This window comes from Acanthochromis polyacanthus, chromosome 5 (genome assembly GCF_021347895.1).
Source record: "Acanthochromis polyacanthus isolate Apoly-LR-REF ecotype Palm Island chromosome 5, KAUST_Apoly_ChrSc, whole genome shotgun sequence".
Lineage (NCBI taxonomy): Eukaryota > Metazoa > Chordata > Actinopteri > Pomacentridae > Acanthochromis > Acanthochromis polyacanthus.
Genome location: NC_067117.1, coordinates 12,616,999 through 12,637,222, shown reverse-complemented (window position 1 = coordinate 12,637,222; position 20,224 = coordinate 12,616,999). Strand labels below are relative to the sequence as shown.

Sequence of the window (20,224 nt, the reverse complement as noted above, 5' to 3'; positions counted from 1 at the left end):
TACATTGATTGTAAATAAATAAACAGGCCAAAACGCTTTTTATGTGTTGATTTGTTTGTTGTTGTTTTTTATAAGAAACTAGTTTTTAAATGTCTCTTTTTTCCATTTGCCGTTATTTTTGACAATTTTTGGCAGTTGCGAGAAGAATACTTGCCCCTCCGTTCCCATGTAATCCAGTCATCCGTATATTCAATCAGTCTGTCACATAAAGAACCAACACCGTGTGCGTTCCCTCGACTTTTATTGTGAAAAGCCTCCCGTTGCGTTGGTTTTATTGTGAAAAGCTGTGAAAAGTGCATGCTAACCGGGAGCAGGTATCTGAGCGCTGCTGCTGTCTGTCGCCTCGTCTCTGTCTGTGGCGGAGCTGCAGAGGTGTGTTGATGACAAATCTGTCAACGGATCCGAGCCACGGTGCGCTAACAGCTCTGCGGCGGACGAGACGTGCCGCTGCTAAACCCGCAGCTAGGAGTTTGGTCAGGCCAAAGCCTAGTGTTTGGCTGGTGAGTGAACTTTTTTTTTTTGCGTCTCCACATCGGTGCAGCTTCTGTGTCCGATAACGTGAGACGGATCGGAATGTCTGAACGCTGACATGTCGGTGTTTTAGCTCCGAATGCTAGCTCAGTCACCGCCTAACTTCATCTCAGTGACAGGTGCTAGCTTAGCTCAACGGCTCATCACTGGCGTTAGCTGCTGCCTGCAGTTATCTCATACACTCTGTTGTGTTTGTTCTTCTGCTCCTGAAAATGTGTTTTGTGCTTTAAAAATAAAATTGAGACATTTTCAAGTTTAAAAAAAGTCTATTTCAGCAAGACTGCTTCTTGTAAACATCCAAACTGTTTGGGGTTTCTAGCCCAATATTAAATCTAACCTCCATCAACTGTATTGTATTTTACAAATTATTGTTTTGAACAATATCACTTAAATTGCAAGTGATTCAGATTTATATCACCTTACCACAACAGTATTAGTTATAAATTCAATCAGCAGGGTATTTGCTTTATTGTAAAATTAAAAACTAACAGTTTATTTATTTACTGTATTAGCAAAACAGCCCCTATAGTAGGAACTCAGTGCATAAATTCACTACTCAGATTCAGATTTTTTTTAGCACTTTGTAGCTATGTCTACCTTTATTTTTAGTCCTCCGTGGCACAGATGTTCTGCCATTCTTCAGAGACCATTTTTAAGTGATTTTTGCTGGAGGGGTTGTGTTCCTCTACACTTCTCTCCAAAATACTCCAAAGCTGTTCTGTTGGGTTCGAGTCAACCAACATACTTGGCCAGATCATAGGTTTCATGTTTTTCTTCTTCAGAAACTCTTGTGTGATTCTGGCAGTGTGCTTTGGATTGTTTTCATGCTGGAATGTTATTTTCTGCTAAGCTCCAGCAAACTGGGACTCATCACGTGTCAGCCAGTTTGTCGGTGTATTCATAGACATTCATGGTGCCATCTTTATCAGTCATCCAGCCAATAGACCTTTTTCCGAAACGTCATCATCAAACGTCACCGCCGGTCACCGCCCCTAGCAACGCGATTCCGCCATTTTAAGAGGGGTATGCTTTTGCCTTGACGACCAGTACTTTCCCACTTTTCCCACCCGATTTTAACGACCAAAAGCAGATATGCCCAAAACCTGCGCTGTTTTTAGCTGTAGTTCTCACTCATGGAGCAACAAGAACATTTCCTTTTACCGAATTCCGACTGGAAAGGGCCAGAAAAGGACTTTATGGCTCAAAGCATTGAGGCGGATTAACAATGATGGAACCACATGCAGCCCACAGTCAAAATGGTCCTATGTTTGCAGTCAGCATTTCGTCAATGGTATGTTGTGTTTCATGAAATTATTACCCCTTAACTGATTTTCTGAAATTATTAATTAATAAGCTTAACCAGTTGCGCTTCAGTGTCCCACCCGCGGTACACTTTGAGATCTGCATAAGCAATTTGCTAAATGTCTGAAACTGCAAACGCGATTATACAAACACTATACGCCGATGGAAAGCTTAGATTCTCATGAATCCGCCGGTATAAACCACTTTCAGATGTGATTACCACAGCGGGTAATATAAACACATTTGTCCGACAAACAACGAATATCCATCCATCCGTTCTCTATTCACGGCTTCAACGTACACAGCGCGACTCACATTTCCTTGTTCATTATTACACACAGATGAAAATATTCCACAAAAAACGGCCATAATCCAACCTTGGACATCCAGACGACACAAGCCAGTAACATATTTTGTCCAAAACATGTCTTGAAGTCGGTATATACTCCACGAATAGGTCGTTTTCAAGGAAATGCACCTCGCGATGCGCGTCCAATATTCCCTGTATTTCTCGTCATATTTTTTGTACTGAAAATGGCTGGAATTGACTGCAGCTTATGATGTCTATAATTATCTGAAATGTTGAGGGCTAGCTACTTAGCTTAGGCTAGTATTAGCTGTGCTTCCCACAAAAAGTCAGGGGTCTTTCTACTCACACTGCTTTTTTTTAAACACTCCTAAACTCAATACTGAACAAACAAGTCTCCCTTCTCTCCTCCCTTTCGTTCTGCTAACTACTATGCTGTAATCAGCAGCATTGTCCTCATTATTGTTAGCACCTCATGCCCTTGGGCCTAGGGTGGGTAGAGCTCATTTACAGGTATCTGACTCTTAGTTTTGATAATGCACATCTAACTAATATACATGCACTACTTCCACTTGAAATTAAAAAGTGTAATGGCTCACCCCGTTAGCTTAACATTAGCTTAGCATAGCGGAGCTGGTGTAGCCGTATTTTACAAGGCATTTATCATTCTGACATTGACCTGTATGCACAAAAACATATAAATATAAGCATACCTCAAAGAAAACGTATGAGTCCAGGCTTTTATAAGTCTTCATCTTCTCCATTGTGTGGATGCCTGGGCTGTTGATAAGGTACTCGTAAATGGAGTGCCATTGAAGATCTGGCCACGTAGTAGGGTCGTTTTCCCATGAAACCAGAGGAATTTGGTACGGACATGACTGCAAACCAACCAGTTCTAATTTTTCTTGATACCATAGCTTGGCTTTCAGCTCAAGATTTCCGAAATAATCAGCAGACGTTTTTCTCCGGGTCAAAACTGCGCGGTTTCGGCGGTCAAATCGCGATTGCTAATGACTTTGTTGCCCCCTCTTTTAATGGCGGCGTGCGTTGCTAAGGAAGGTATGGTCACGTGTCCCAGACTCTGACGTCATTGCGAAAAGGTCTATTCTCCAAATCAACACACTGCCATCTCTGTGCTTCACTGTCAGGACTATGCATTCAGTGTGGTAGTCATGGCCAGTTTCCCACTAATTACGCTGGACTCAACCTGAGTCGAACAAATTCATTATGGTCTCATCTCACCAAAGAATGTGTTTCCAACATTCATCAGGCTTCTTTTCATGCATTTTAGTAAAGCGTAATGTTGAGCAAGTAAGAGATTTTTCTTGGATGCTGTCAAGAGATATTCAGAATCTGTAATGTTGTGCACACTGTTTGAGCCATCACAGAAACTTTACTTTCTATACTAATTCACTGTGCCGAGTCTAAAAGCACTTGCTTGTTTGTTTTTCAGAGGTAGAATGTGAAAGTAGCCTGCTTTCTTTCACATCATTTTAGGCCAAAGCAGCTCTGATTAGTGGCACTATGACTGATTGCTGTTACAGCTGATTTATAGTTGGTCACTGATTTTTTTTTTCTTTTTGTATTCTTTCCATCTTTGTGAATACCATGGTGCAGATTTGCAGATAGACACAGTCATTTTATAACCATGTACATGCAATGTGGCTAATTGGAAAGATTTCCTCAGTTTTGCTGCAGTGACCACAGGTTTTTAAACTTGTGTATATTCATTTACTTCTGTTGCACTGAGCCTCTACTTTGGGGCCTGTATTTTCAACATGGTCTTTCCGATGTGTCTGCTTTTGAAGACAAATTACTCTGTCAAATGAGAAATAACCCAATATGGAAAGGTGAAGCAATTTGGAATAATTTCAAATCTGTTTAGACTAATTTAGACATTAAAATAAAGTGTTTTATTGGTATATGGAGGGGAGCAACACTCGAAAAAAGCTTTGAATTAGGGTAAAGATTCATAAGTCGCATAGCTTTGTAAGACACAGCAAAGTTATGAGCAGATTTGTATATCAATTAATGTTTTTTCCCCCAGGATTTGAAAACAAAGATTGTGTTTCTACAATAATCAATTCTAATGATAATGTAAAATTAGCATTACGTTTGAAACACTAAACAGTGTCCTGAAAGTTATTGAAACTGTTCTATTAAGCATCTAGATAAACATCTAATTAACTGCTATAATTATCGGGTGTTTTGCTTGATCATTCCTCTTCCCTGTCAGATTAAATGTGCAGAGGTATGTGTCCTGCTGTGTGCCTAGTCCAACTAATTGAAGCTTATCTAACTCCTGTCTGTTTGATCTCCAAAGGTTTGAATATGGCTCTGTCATTCCTTTTGGTGTTGGCTGCTACTGTGATTCTTATCAGACCTGAGACACCTGTAACTAAGGTAGAAAATGGATTTCACCCCGCCAAAGTGTGGCCAGCGTGTGCTTTGTTCTGGTTACGCTGATTTGCTAATGTGTGCTGCTTACAGGCCCTACATCAGAACTCCCTCGAGTGTTGTGGCGAGAAACAGAGAGCGAACAGTTCCTGCTCCAATGACACTCACTGTGAACCAGGTAATGTGGACGTTTTCAGTGACTTGCCACCGACAGAGAGCCGCGATCAAGGCTGTCAGCATTATGCGGAACCACACAGAGTTTTGACCTTGTAACATCATCATTATCACCAGTAGGAGATTAGTCAGAGTGAAAGGATGTTCTGAATGCCGAGTATAGAGCAGAGAGATTCAACTGAATTAAAGAGACACAGCGAGTTGGATCTAAACAATGTAATGTAATGTGGGATTGCTGCTTCTGTTTGCTCCAATTTTTAACTAGTCACATTATTTTTTTTTCCACATGGGCTCAGAATAATTAACTTATCAGGCTGTGACTCACCCTTGGATTGATTATTGCTGATGTGAATGCATCATACTGCAGTCAGAATTTGTGACTTTATGACTTGAAAATGCTAAATGCAAAACAAATCTGGTCTCAGTGACACTTGGATAATTATTTGATTTGACTTATGTGATGCTGGTGTACCTTAGGAGTTTGGAACGAGTGTGTTTACAGTAATACTGCAGAAATTGTTGTATGAGTGTGGATTTAGAAGCAATAGCTTAGTCAGTTTATTAGCAATGTGCAAGTGCAATGCAGCAACATGCAAGAGTAGAAGCACTGTAGTTCCTTTATTCTGTACAGTTGGTTATCAGGAGTAGTAAATTAAATACATATATGGTTTTGTGCTACATGAATGGAAATATGCTGCACAGTGGTCTAGTGGTTAGCATTTTCGCCTTGCAGCAAGAAGATCCTGGTTCAAATCCCGGGGTGGCCCTGGGATCTTTCTGCATGGAGTTTGCATGTTCTCCCTGTGCATGCGTGGGTTTTCTCCGGGTACTCCGGCTTCCTCCCACAGTCCAAAAATATGCTGAGGTTAATTGATGACTCTAAATTGCCTGTAGGTGTGAATGTGAGTGTGATTGTGTGTCTGTATATGTAGCCCTGCGACAGACTGGCGACCTGTCCAGGGTGTCCCCTGCCTTTGCCCGAGTCAGCTGGGATCGGCTCCAGCACCCCCCGCGACCCTAGTGAGGATAAAGCCGTGTATAGAGAATGGATGGATGGATGGATGAATGGAAATACAGAATCGGCGGGCAAACCCAAAGCCCTGAAATCAGTACACCACTGTGGAACCAAGACGGTGTACTCAGAAGTAGAACTGATTACGAGTGAAATCCTCAGTAATAACATCAGTTGTTTAATATCTCTAGCTATTTAATATCTCTAATTTTTTAAATGATGGAGAGAGTTTGAGGTAAATAAATCTAAATATTATTAAATTATAAAGGATTTAACTCCCCTTGTGTTAATGGTAACTTTATCCTGAGATAACAAGCTTTTGTGACCATTGAAATGTGAAAAGAGCATCATTTTATTGCAGAATGAAATGAACATTTTGTTAATGAGATGATATCAAAGAGAAAACTGAGAAATAAATGAAGAATGAGCAATAGATTTTGCTCTTTTTTTTCCCCCTCAGGATGCTTCATGCGCGTCCTTGAGAACAGCAACACTGTGTGTATATTCTGTGACTCGGCAGCTGTGGATTTGGAGAACATAACAGTCTGTACCTACAGTAAGGATTGTATACTATGTAGTGGGGTTTTTCTATAAACGGATGAAAATCTGAATGTTGAATTGTACTTGTTAATTTGTCCCATTTCCTGTGCTTTCTAGATTACACATTGGAGCGTAAAAATCATACAACAGTAACTACTGTCATTCCTAAAATTGGTAAGTGGTTTACAGTCATTATGTGCGATATTTATGTCTTGTTCTTTACTGTAATGTGTCTATAAGTCAGAATTATCAAAGATTATTTGTCATGGTTCGGTTTTAGATGAGGTTAGTCAACTGAATGATTAACGTTGTTACCCTCACTAGTCAGAACCAGAAGTACTAGTCGATTAAAATGATCTTCATAATTCGTAGATGGGAGTGTGCTTCAAATAAATGTTGGAAAAGCTTTTCCCTTTACACTAATGTTACCATGTTTTAAAATATAACAATATTCCATTAAGCTTAGAATTGAGACTATAAAATATTATATTAATTTCAAATAAAAGATCATTTATGTTGCTTCTTTGTCTATGCAAAACCATGCAACTTAGATAATAAATATTTTAGTGAACTGATGCTAAATCTTAAATACAAAACAGGCATTTTAACAGAGATATTTTAAATTCCATCAAATTCAAGTTAAAAATGTAGTTTTAGAAAACTTTAAATAAATTTATCCATCATTCTAAAGGGTCTGTGCTGTCATATTTTTACTATACAATGCCATTTAACGTTACACGGCCAGCCGCCACTAGCTAGGTCTGTTGCTCCCACACATGGCTGCCCCCTCTTGATGCTTGCCAAAACATACAGCATTTTGACAGCATTGTGGTCTTTAAAATGAAAATAAGGTTGGATATATGCTGCGTGAAAATGAACTGGCGTGCAACCACTCGACTGGAGCAACGTGTGACCACATTCAGCACAAATATGTGGACGAGCAGGGAAAGAACTCTGCTGGTGCTAAAATTAGCCTCGCTCAGCAAACCAAGTTTGACTGTTTTGTTTTCTGTTTCACTTTTAGTCAACTAGAAAAATATGTCATGAGATCACCCCTAGTGATATAGCCTCCACATTATATTGAGCTTGAAATTTAAGCGAGAAGACCAGATTTGCTTGTCCGTCTCTGGCTGTAATGGGGGGTTTTTGTTACAGCTAAGATGTAAGATGTTTTTCCACATTTCTCTCAGTCCTGTCCTGCTCTGTGCTGTGTTTCTGTGCAGGAGGTCCCGGTGTGGCAGCCTCTCTTCTTCTGGGAACACTGTTGATCAGCCTGTTCCTGATCCTCTCTGTTGCCTCTTTTTTCTACCTCAAACGCTCCAACCGGCTCCCGAGCATCTTCTACCGACGCAACAAGGGTGAGCAACACACAATTGTGAGAAAAAGGACGAGACTCCCATCAAAAGCATTCAGAATGACAAACATAATGTTGTTGCTTAACTTTAGTGAAATGATGTCTTTTCTATTTAACCTGAATGTAACGTTGATTCTTATGCATTTACAGCCTTCATATTCCAACCAAGTGAAACTGTAAGTCAGTTTTATTGTTTTGCCAAAGCTTATCCAACACCATGTAGAAACTTGACATCTGTTTGTTGTCTCCTGTTGTACAGTGGCTTTATGACATATTTGTCTCAAAAGGAAGACTTCAAACTATTTAAACTTTGTTGTTTCCCCTTCCAGGCTGTCATGATCCCCTCCTCATCAGGTAAGACGGCTTCACTGTGTCGCTTTGTGAAAAACCTGTTTGAGAGCTGTCTCTCTTGACTGAACTTCTTAGCTATTCGGTAATGCCTACAATACTTGCCTTTGTTGATGACGATTGTTGCAGCAATGCAGTAAAAGCTGAAATTGTGACGTCACAACAAAAAAAGCACTTTAGGTCCACTTAAATGGGGCCACTTGTAATTTCAATGCAAGTCTCCTCTTGCTACCTCACAGATGAGTGTGTGTGTGTGTGTGATCTCGCATTTCTGTCTTTGTTTTGAAGTGAGGAAGCCAAGATATGTGAGAAGGGAGCGCCCCTCTGCAACATCAACACTGAACAGTGCCACGATAACCACAACGTCCACAACTCAAGACTACAATGTGTAGGAGGAGGGGTGGGAGGTCTGCTGCAGGTAGGAGAGAGAGAGAGAGAGAGAGAGAGAGAGCGAGCTCAGGAATGATGTGAGACTTTCTTATCATGTGAAGAAAGACCAGCTGACTCTAATGAGGGTGGCCAAATTAAACCGTTGCTGCTTCTTCCGCGTCACTGGAGCTGCTGCTTTTTCTGTTTTTAATGAAAGTGTGTCTTTGGAAAAAGCAGCTACCTTGTCAGTCCTCCTGGCGCTCTGAATTGTCTTTGTTCAGCAGACACACAATAGGATGAATAGTTTCAGTATTTCTTTGTAAGCTGGTTGGTATTCTCAGTTATGAATGGCAGAGAGGATGACTGCTTAGTTTTTATCTGATGTTCGGAAGTGTGAGTTCAGTGGCAAAATCTCAACATATGAGGAACTTGGTGAATGTGTGTCTGTTAAAGGAATAGTTTGAAAGAATTAGATGAGACTGTCCATACCAGTTTTATCTCTATTTGGAAAATATGAAGCTGCTGCCAGAAGACGAGTGGCTTAGTGCAGTACAAAGACAGGAAATGAGGGAACAGCTGGCCTGCGTCTGTCCTGAGGTAAAAAAAAAAACCAGCCTCTAAAGCAGGTCTTGTAGCCTTTGTACTGACCCTGGCTAACTATTTGCAGTCATAAGTTTGCATAACTGGCTTCTGGCTGCACCTTCATCTGTTTAAGATATGAAATTTGTATTGATTGTTGTCTTCTAACTCTCTCTAAGTTTATTTCCCAAAATTTCTGATTATTCCACTAAAGCAAAGACAAATCAGGCCAGTGACTAAGTTTAGCAACAGTGGGGGTTTTATCGAGACAAAGCGACAGCCAAGTATCATTTAATGATGTCTGATCTGCTGATCATGATGGTTTTACATGTGTGCTATTTATTTGACTTTGTGCACTGAGTTTTACTGCATAGATTTGGGCCAAAACAATAAATGATGTGTCTGATAGCGTTAGAGTTCTTCTGGTGGACCAGGACGTTTTAGGAATTGATGATTGTTTCTTTGTATTTTGTGTTTTTGCTGTTGCCGTTGTTTATTTTTGTGATCAACCAAGGTGAATGTATGTCACGTGCACAACAATCCATGTATCGCAGCTGCATCCAGCATTTATTGCATTCTACATTCACACCCATTCAGTCATGAAGAGGAAATTTTCAATATCAAATCTTTCTTTTTCTTTAGTAGTTCCGTGATCCTGCTGAAGCAGTTAATTTTGAATCCCAACTGATTTTTTCCCTCAAAAGAAATGAATCTTCGTGCACTTTATTCATCTGAGGTCTTCAGCTAATGTTGGACCTTAGTTTTTAAAAGAAACACTCAAAATAACTTGTTGCCATCGAGTGTGATTGAGATTTTTGTTGTTGTGTAGATTGCAACATTGAAGTTGCATTATGAACATTACTTGACTACTATTACCTTTGCCAAATGTCTGAAGAAAATGGCTTTTACTGGACGCCATTACTGTGATTACTGTGCCATTATGAGCTTTAAACGCAGCCAGGAAGCTTTTAATCATGACATATCTGTGATGAATAATTGGGTATTTTAATTATATCCAGTGGCCTTTACTGTATCTACGATCCTAACCTTATCCGAGTTATACTTGCTTCACGGTATTTTATTCCATAAAGCATTTATTCCATATCCTGACAACCCTACGGCTGTGAGAATAAAAAGTCGTTTCCATCTTCGGTATATGTGGAGCAATCTGAAGTGACCCAGATAAAAGGCAGCAATCATTCCATGAATATTCCCCTGTTTTGCTTTGTGTGTTTACTGTTGTACAGACAACCATAAGCTGACCACATGTACATATTGTTTTATACAAATGATGTATTGTTTTTGTAATGATGTACATATCCTAATTTCAGTGCCATGAAGAAAGTTCAGAAGCTGTATGTATCGTTTGCAGAAATAAAGCACCTTTCCATAATCCTGTGTAGTCGTCACAAATATCACTCTGCTGGAATGTTCAGTTTTGGTGTTGATTTTTTAGTAAAGGTTAAAGTACAGACAAAATATATCTCTAGTCATGTCATCACAATGTAATTATCAGCAGTACTAGATATGTGTGTACTGTATATTAAGTTAACTTCTACTTTCTGTGGTCTGTCTACACCAACAGATCCATTTTCATCTGCAATTTATCCATAAATACACAAAAATATCACCGATTGCCAAAACACAGAAAATAAGTACAGAATAGAGCTGTAGAAGACAACACCGCTAAACGTATTCCACAGTACAACCCGTAGCAACATCCAAATAACATAAAAGCACATTAAAATAATTGAAATTCCAGTTGACACTATTAAAGTTATTGTTCATTATTTGTATTGCAGGATAAGAGTGAATAAAAGGGCTTATTGTGCGTGATGAGATGCAGATATTTTGAAAGAAATTCCAACTAAAACTTGCATTTTAAGGCCCTATCTAACTAGCTAGCTATCTGCCAAAAAATAAACTAGATGAGCCCTCAGTAGAGGGCAGAACCACGCCCTCTGCTGGCGAAAACCCTGTCCTCCCTATACAACTGATGCAATATGTATCAATTTTGATCATCGTACGTATCTCCCTCCCTACTTGATCTGCTGACCTGTAACTCCACAACTGAGCAGGGGACCTTAGACTGATCTTCAGTGCCAAGTTTGATTATCCTGACTTCAGCACTTGCAGAGATATCTGACCGGACATAGCCACATACATACATACTTACCCAGCCAGATACCGCACCGAATGCAATAATCCCGCCAACGTACCCATCGGGCGTGGTTAATTATAAACAATTTTTTAAGAAAACACAATTAAATTGCAGAGTAAAACAGCTAAAACGTCCAAATAACATAAAAGATAATTCATTTAACTTCCAGTTCAAAATATTGTTACAGATGTTATTTGGTATTTTATCCCTGGGGAAGAGTGAGACCAGCCGTCAATAATAGCATGATATTGACGTCGTCTTGTATAGTGAAACGCTGAATGGAGGTGAACTTTCACAGAACAAACAAACAAAAAAAGCAGCATACTAGTAGTAAATGAAATGATGTTTCCATACACTGGTTTCTGTTTGAGACGAGATACTGTGTAGATGTAACATGCACAGGACTTTAAAAGCAGATGTTTTGTGACAAATCCCAACTTAGACTTCAATTTTCAGGATTGAAACTGCGTCTTTATCAATGCAACCCAGATATGAAGTCAACCCTAAAGTACCTAAATGCATAAAAACAACAGTGTCATTTTAATTAAATCATATTTAATGTCATATTTAAGTAAATGTGTAAAATATTTACGACGGTAGCATAATGTCGCACTGGGTTTGGATAATGGAATTCTTGTTTGTGTTATGATCAGTGTTTGTATTTTGAGGGACTGAAATGTCATACCTCTGGTAATGGACGCAAGGACGTTTGCAGCAGCAGCTACGTGTGACAGGACATACTGCTCTATTTATAACAGCCGAGCAAAGGGCCCAGTCTGACATATGCAAGGACAGATGGACATCATAACTGAAATGTCCCCGCAGGAAACGGCACCGACACCTTCAAACTGGATGATTTGTCCTTCTGCAACAGGTAGGCTGCTGTTTGTGTTGACTGGGACACATTGTTGACTGTGTGCTGCAGCTGGAGGCTTCATGTTGGCTTTGTGAATAACGTCAACACACGAGACCTTTGATGACTTTGACGAGCAGCAGAGGAGAGTTTACGTGGAACAAGATCTGTTAAACTGAAGATGACAAAGTGATACAACATTTTACCCCGTAGCTGCAACGATACTGCAGAAAATGTGTTCAAACTGAAAAATATATATAAATTACACTGAAAGGGATTATTTGAGTGGCTGCAATTTTAAAAATTATTTGAATATTTGTGTCATGTTCTAGCGCTGGAACTTCTGTAGCTTCACTATGCAAACAACAACCCAGTGAGTGTGTTTGTTAAGATGAATTGTCGTACTCTGACACTGGACAGCAGATTTGTTTTTTCCATATCAGATCATATGACCTGTTTTCTAAGAGCAGAGCCATGGAGTATTTTGGGGTCTGTTATGGAGCTGGTGACTGAGGTGCTCTGGTGTTGCTTTGCTGCTCTGAGGTCAACTCTCAAACTATGAGCTAATAAAGGTTTCTGCACAACCAAGCGGCAGGTGATTACAAGCAACATTAAGCTCCAGACAAATGCACAGACTCTATATTTAGCTCAGATGTGTTGATGTGACAAACATAATCCAGCAAGGATGGACCGCTGCAAATCACAGGAGGTCACTTTTGTTGTGTTGTCATGCAAAATATCTGAATTACAGTGTAGGTATTGTTGTGTTTTTGCAGATTGAAGAGCATGTTAGGGATCAGAATGGATGATTTAGATCATAGCATTCACATTGCAGAGCATGACTGGACTATTTTCTACGAGGAGAGCGAGGAGTGCTGTGTGCTGCAGCCTCGGTTCGCCTGCCCTGATGACTGGAGCCTCAGCGATTCGGAGGATTCGGGAAATTCAGGCCAGCAGGAGACGCAGCAGAGCACCGATGCAGCTGAAACAAATGCTGCAGGAGGATGCTGCACTGAAGAGGAGAGCCGCACAGGTCGCATAAAGCTGTCAGTGCAGCTTAACGAAAGTGATGCGAGAGGACAAGTGGATGACGCTGCAACAACAGCTGAGGAATCTGAAGTGTGTTTAGACTGTCCTGGAGGAAATCCCATCAACACAGAAGATGAGACAAGTGACAGCGTTACAAACAGGCTGCTAAATGTGGAGAGTTCAGGGGAATTTGAAGAACTGACAAAAGATGTGCAAACAGAGAGTAACACCAAATCCACAGAGGAGCCTGACCCACTTTCTTGCAACCAGACAGGACTAAATGTGAATGAGCTGCACACTGCACAGACAGGTGTGAGTGAGGACGTCTGCAGTGTGGCTTTAAAAGCAGAGAGGGAGCGCTGGTTTGTGACAGTGAATGACAGCCCTGCACGACAGCGAGCGTGTGCCACGTCTGTGAAAAAAAAACGAAAGCAAAAAAAACCTCGTGAGGGAAATGGTGTGTGCAGCCCTGGAGAGAGGAGTGAGGAGAACTCACTGGAAAACGGGTCAGAGTTAGAGAAAAATGAAGATAAAAACAAATCACAGATAGGTGGGGGTACGCAATCAAATTCAGGGCATCCAAGGGTTGAAACAAACACTGAGAGTGTTTCAGATTTATCACAAATGTCTTGTGAAGAAGAGAACTTGTCAGAAAAGCTGGTAATCAGTCACTCGCTCAAAGAAGATATCATAGAGCCACAGAAGGACAGAAACAAATCTGAACCAGGTGTCTCAGCATCCACATCACAAAACGCATTCACAGAGTTGGAGAGTGAGGAGTCGGACGAGCTCGAGGACAGCGCTGAGTTCCTCTCCACTCACAATTTTGACTCTGAAAGTTATTTGTCAGCCGCTGAATCAGTGGAGGAACCTCAGAATCTTCTAATGGAAACCCAACAGTTGCACTGCTCATTATCTCTGACATCTGACAGCCATCTGTTCAGTCTGACTGAGGACACCGACGCTGACCCAACGCAGGACGGACAAGTTCACTCTGTCGATGGGACTCTCTCCGGCAATGCAGCAGCTACTAACTGTGAAGGTTATGAAAGCACCAGTGCCAAGAATTCCCTCACATTTCCATCTGTTAGCCAAAGAGCCACCAAAGTGCCAGATGACATCTCCACATGCGATAATGACACACACAGCGTGAAGCTCTGCAGGCCTTTAAACACACCTGAACCCCAGAATGACAAAATGACTCTTTCAGCATCTGGTAGCTCTGAGTGCGATCAGCTCGCTCCACTTCCTGTTCCTGATTTAACTGTAACTCCTTGCTCTGAGGCCCTCTGCCCAGAAACATATGCTAAAGCTACAGGTCACACTCGGCCTGTTTACGCCATTTCGGCTTTTTGGGATGAAATGGAAAAGCTGACAATAAAGGACATCTTGCAGCTCAGGATGGGCAGAAGTCCACCACCCAGAGAGACACAAGAAACAGTGACACCAAACACAGAAGATTCTCCTACAAATCACAGTTTACTAGGCGACACTGTGGAGTATAACTTGTCTGATAGCGCTCTCATGGATACATCTGATACTGCAGACTCAGACTACTTCACACATTCTGACGAATCCAAGCCGGATCGCTCCAGCTGTGAGTTTTCCACCTCAGATTTTGAAGAAGAGTACTGGCAGTTCATTGGCACCAGTAGGAACCCCAGTCCTGATCCTCACAGCAAAAACCAGCGAAGGACGAGTGACTCTTTTTCTTCACATGAGGAGGAGTCGACGAGCTCAGAGGGGAGGGAGACTCCTGTGCCTTTAGAGGACTTCGCAGGACAATGTTTAGACAGTCTAGAGTCCCCTACTTTGAGCAAACTTGCGCTGCCGAGACGGATGACAAAAAGCAGAAGCATACACAACATCCAGGCTCTCAACACAGAGGGTTTATCTTTGTCGTCTTCACTTGGTGATGATGAGAGCAGCCTGCCTCTCAGCAGATATCTGGATCAAAACACTGTTTTGAAAGTGAGCGGCAGCCTGGGAGCTCCACTTCCTGCGTCTTTACTAACCAGCACAAACTTACTGGATGCAGATTATCAAACATCCGTCCCAGAGGAGTTTGAATACTTTTTCACAGAGGATAACGCGAACGCTGAGTCCCGGTGTGTCACTGTTTATGATCCAGAGAACATCTCAGTGGCTCCTGTCTTTGACTACACTCTTTGTACATACAGAGATGAAATGTCATCCTCTTTTCTGCAGTGCAGCGAGGACAAACCCATCCCCATTTTCTCTTGTTGTCACCCCACCGTCAGAGAGCTCACATTCCCAAAACCGGACTTTGTTTTCTTGAGTTCAAACTGCGAGGGACTGGAGGAGTTCTCTCCAATCAGAGTCGTGTCTCATTCTTTTATCCACACCGATCAACACGGATCCAGCTGGAAAAGCTTGCTGTCGATAAGGAAGATTCGCTTCTCCGACAAAGGCAGCATCTGGTGCAGAAAGTCTGGTGCCTGGATGTTTCCAGTCGAGGTGGAGAAGATCTCAATTAGAAGTGAGGATCCAGGAGTAACGGTGCTCAGCGAGGGAAGAATCTGCCCAACTTCTTCTCAGCTCTTCAGAGAACTACAAGAGCAGCAGAGGATTTTGGATGCTATACAGACAAGTAAGCCTGTAGTCTGGTTTTACCAGGAGAAAAAAAGTAAACAAGCGATGTATTCAAATTCATTTTATGTTGTGCTTGTCTCTTACAGAACGTGTGGGCATCTTCTCCACTCTGAGGCAGTCAGACATGTGTTTGGTCTGCATTGCTTTTGCTTCCTGGGTACTAAAATCCTCCGATCCTGAGGCTGCTGATGCCTGGAAAGCAGGTATGAAACTTCATGCATTTATATTAAGCTGTTATAATCATTATTCAACAGATATCTGAGTCCTAAGATACACTATTAAAGGCCCTGAAAACATCATTTCCTAATCAGCATCTTACTGTGAGCAGTGGGATCATGCAGGCACACTTAAAAAAGTCAGTTAAAAACAAATTGTTTGCATCTACCCAGTTGGTTTAAAGTGGGTGATACCTGTTGGGAAAAGAGTATTTCTGTGCACTAACCAGAATTTAGCTACACAAGATTTAAAATTTAATGAGAGTGGGTGGGTAAGTTCTTAACAATAACAAGTTATTGTTACTCTCTTGCTTCTTGGCTATTTTATCCCTTTGTATCATCACTGTGTGGGAGTCAGGCCCACAGTGGCTTTCTTTCCAGTGATCTGCTGTTTTTCCTGCTTAACATTGAGATGTTATATCAAACCACAAGGTTTTCAGAAGCTTTAAAGTGGCAATCTTGAAGATTTTCATGTAAATAAATGTAACCTATTGCAAAATGAGGTTGTTGATAAATTATATAAAAGTCCTTGTATTTACAGTTTTACAAACCAATGGCATTTTCACGTTAAATCACAGTTAGTGATGAGAGTTAGCTTGCTAGTGAGACTGGGCGAATCAAATGTGAGTTTTCAACTTATCCGTGTGTGAATTGGTGAACAGATTTTGCCGTCATGTGTGGTCACAATAGGATGTATTTAAAGGTTGTTTGTAGCCACCATGAAGTCACCCATTAGTTTATGGAATACTGTTTGAAAGACTTAAATTTGAAATTTGACTGCCACTATGTTATTCTTTTGAAACCAGATGTGACAATTGAGCTGTGAATCTGACTGAGAAAACTTTGTCACCCATACGGTAGCAACCTGTCAACATAAGGTAGCTGTGCTCTAAAGCAAAATATTATTTATTTTTACTTTATTGGGAATTTTACTCTTTTACTCTACTTATTTTCCCCTAGTTTACAAAATAAACACGATATTGCATTTAGGAAAATTTGACAGTGGTAATTGAGTCCATTACCTCATACAGACAATGTTTACTGAGGTAATACATCAAGCGAGAATTCAGGCGATTTTCTCCTTGCTTTCTAGACTTTCAGACTTCCTTTTTAGCAACTAAAGGGGTCACCTGCTGGTCATCAGAAATAATACAGCCTTAAGTGACTTCTGCATGAGCTACATCATCTTTTATAAACAGCCTACGACTTATGGAGGTGTTGCACAGGTCACAACTGACCGGCGACATCACACAAGTAAAACTCTTTGGAAATCTGAAAAGTGAGATGAAAAAACACTTCTGAAAATTTGCAAAAGGTGCGGCCAAAGACAACCAAGAGGGATCTTCCAGATTGCAACTTTAAATGTCAAATATGACTTGGAGGTAAAGAATCTAATCTTTTGACTTGAAGTTTAATTAAAAATAACCTTTATTGGATTCTATCCAGCTCTTCTAGCAAATGTGAGTGCACTATCAGCCATCCAGTACCTGCGGCAGTACGTAAAGAAGAAGAACCCTCCTCAAGATGAGCCCTGATGTGTGCAAAACAGAAGAAATCAATTCCAAACATTTTCACTTGGGTCCATCCATAAAAATACATGCACTGTATTATGCTGTGTCTGCTCGGTACTTAAGAGTTTCAGTGTACACATACACCGAAATGTTACAGCTCAGAATGTAGTGCCGGAAGTTCTTTTTAAACAAACTAGATGGGCATGTTAATGGTAAAAATGTAGGTAAAGCCTGATATACCTCATATCCACAGAGTTAAGTTGTTGTCCAATACAGATTAATAACATAACTACGACACACTTTGTGTAGTGGGTCACATTTCTTCATTATAATGAAGTCTGTGAAGTCAGCAAATCCCTGACAGATGCCCCATTTAGTCCTGTTGAAGTCAAATTTGCTATAAACTAGCATCAAGTTGTTGTAGTAATAATAGTAATAGTTCTATAATAGGCAGATACTGAAGTTTTGTCCTACATAGGAATGAACTGGGAAGGGGTGGAGAGCTACTGACACTGTAGAGACTTCAGAAACCGCGGTCATTTTAATGTTTTGGTAACTTCAGTTCGTCACTCCTGGGTAAGCTTATATTGATATGTGGACCACAATGTACAGAGTGTCATTCTGTGAATGCCCTGTTGTCCCTCAAGCTCGGTTTTGTACGTCACACAGCTGCAATCAAGCTATAGTGTAGTAGCAGCTTGTAGATCAGTGATCATCAACTGGCGGCCCGCGGGCCGAATCCGGCCCGCCGAACCGTCCAATCCGGCCCGCGACTGGATTCCAAAATTGTGAGGATCAAAGAGAAAATATCATGGGGTCCACACTATTAAAGCAGTCAGTCCAGTCATTATTAAAGGATCTGTTTTCCACATCAACTTTTCGTTTCGTGGCCTTAGAGAGTGCCATTTTACCCGTGTTAAGAGGCCTTTTCCTGTCACTTCTGCGGTGTTTCTTTTTCAAGTGCTCTGTGAATAAAGTTGACTTGAGATGAGGCAAAATATCTCTATCACTCCTAGTGGTTGACTGTGGTACAGCTGATAGGAGCACTGACTCATAAAGGCTAAAAATGCCTTCAGTTTTGTAATGAAATGGAAAAAACATAAAAAAATGAACATCAAATAATAATATTATGCCAAAATTCGATTTTTATTTAATTTTTGTTTGAGGGTCCGGCCCCCAAAGTGACTGTCTGGTAAAATTCTGGCCCTCTGGCAAATATAGTTGGTGACCCCTGTTGTAGATTTTGAACAGATGTAAAGTGTGTGCAGGATGTCTTTGTAAAGGATTAAAGTACGATGGAGGTCTGAAAGGAGGTCATGCTGTAGATGTTGGGCTTGTATGTATGCGCACATAAGAAAAGATTAAGTTGCGTGTGACGGAAAAGCTCCGTCTAATACAGCAAATTAACAGCTTTCTTGGTTGTGAGTTCTTAAACCAAAAGTCATGCCTACTTTTGACCCTTCACCCCAGGCTGCATAAGCTGTGAGCAGGTCAGAGGGATTTTCCACTTTTAAACTATTTTATGCAATTTATTTCTACCAGCCTGAATGGGTAAAACCACACAGTGTAAACCATCACCGTAGAGAAACAACTGAGACTTTTTCTTGCTTCTTTCTTCAGTGATCAATGCACTACCACCTTAGGTGAGAATAATCTGAGGGAGCTCTTGTGGGGGAACTGTAGCTTTTACCCTCATGTTGTCCTCATTTGTGGGCAACAAAAAATATTGTTTCCTTGTCTGAAAAAAACCCCAAAGTTCAGCAAAAAAAATCCCCAAATTTCTGAAAATTTGCAAAATGTCCAGGGAGAAAATTTCAGTAATCCCTTGAAAGTTTCCTATAAAAGTCCTATTTTTAAAAAAAAATCCCCCAAATTTGGCAAGAAAATTCTTGTACATATTCTCAAAAAATGAGTAGAAATCTTCAAAAAAATCCTAAAAATATCCTGATTACATATATATCAGTAAAACTTATATTTTCTTTAAGAACATTCACAAAAAATATCAACCAAAATCCAGCAAAATTCGCTGGATTTTGGTTGATTTTTTGTGAATGTTAAACATTTTAACATTTCTTTTTTTCCAACAAAAAATATTGAAAATGTGGACATCAGAAGTTTCATTGTGAATATATATATATTTTTCCCACATTTTCAAACTTTAAAATGGGTCAATTTTGACCTGAAGGACAACACAAGGGTTAAAATGCTGGATAGCTTAAAGGATCAGCTGTGATGTCGTCACATCTCTGTAGTGGAACTGAATTCAAAGTAAAAGATTGTGTCATTGCAAGCTTCAACTGCGTATCAAACATCAAAACTGTAATATCTGTTTGGTGTTACTCTCTCAGATGCTTTTCAGTAGAACTTCTAAATGATGTGTTGTTGCCAGTGCCGTAGTTTTACTGTGTAAAGATCTACAAGCAAACGATTGTTGTCGGAACACACATTTCTTGTCAAACAAAACTGGGCACGTGACTATATGACAGCTGTTGTGCTACAAGTAAATTAATGCAATAAAATCCATGAATGTGTGACTCGTGTCTGTCCAAGTTTATGAGTGCAGGGAAAATAGTTATTTTCCCACAGTATATACACACACATTCAATTGCCAGTTCATACTTAGAGCCAGCTAAAAGAAACGCAAACAAAACCACAATCTTCAATGAAGGTTATGATGCTAAGTTGATTTAACTGTTTGACCTATTTGATTGGATTTAGAGCTTTTACAATGTCAGATTTTCACATTCATCGACACTCTTAGTTGAATTATATATTCTATTTTCAGTACAACACAATTCAGTAGCAGTACAAGCCTTCAAAATGGCACTGGAAATTAAATTTTTACTTTATAAGCTTCATGAATGCAGGATTTACTCCAGGACGTTTGTATTTGACTGCATTCATTACAGCTACGTGTACCTAAAAAACT

The 20,224-nt window shown here is 40.4% G+C and overlaps 2 protein-coding genes across 2 annotated transcripts; both read left to right on the top strand.

Moving 5' to 3' along the window:
• Positions 1-210: 210 nt before the first annotated feature.
• c5h1orf159 (chromosome 5 C1orf159 homolog) lies at positions 211-10,306 on the top strand. Its single transcript, XM_022212182.2, has 9 exons — positions 211-500; positions 4,464-4,543; positions 4,631-4,715; positions 6,184-6,279; positions 6,381-6,437; positions 7,487-7,621; positions 7,768-7,793; positions 7,947-7,971; positions 8,254-10,306. The coding sequence occupies exons 2-9, from the start codon at positions 4,472-4,474 to the stop codon at positions 8,355-8,357; spliced, it is 600 nt and encodes a 199-aa protein (XP_022067874.1). The 5' UTR covers positions 211-500; positions 4,464-4,471; the 3' UTR covers positions 8,358-10,306.
• Positions 10,307-10,761: 455 nt separating this feature from the next.
• On the top strand, positions 10,762-19,826 carry LOC110963720 (PPARGC1 and ESRR induced regulator, muscle 1). The gene is made up of 3 exons (XM_022212191.2): positions 10,762-15,567; positions 15,656-15,772; positions 17,231-19,826. Exons 1-3 carry the CDS (start codon positions 12,714-12,716, stop codon positions 17,317-17,319), a joined length of 3,060 nt encoding a protein of 1,019 aa, XP_022067883.2. The 5' UTR covers positions 10,762-12,713; the 3' UTR covers positions 17,320-19,826.
• The last annotated feature ends 398 nt before the right edge of the window (positions 19,827-20,224 follow it).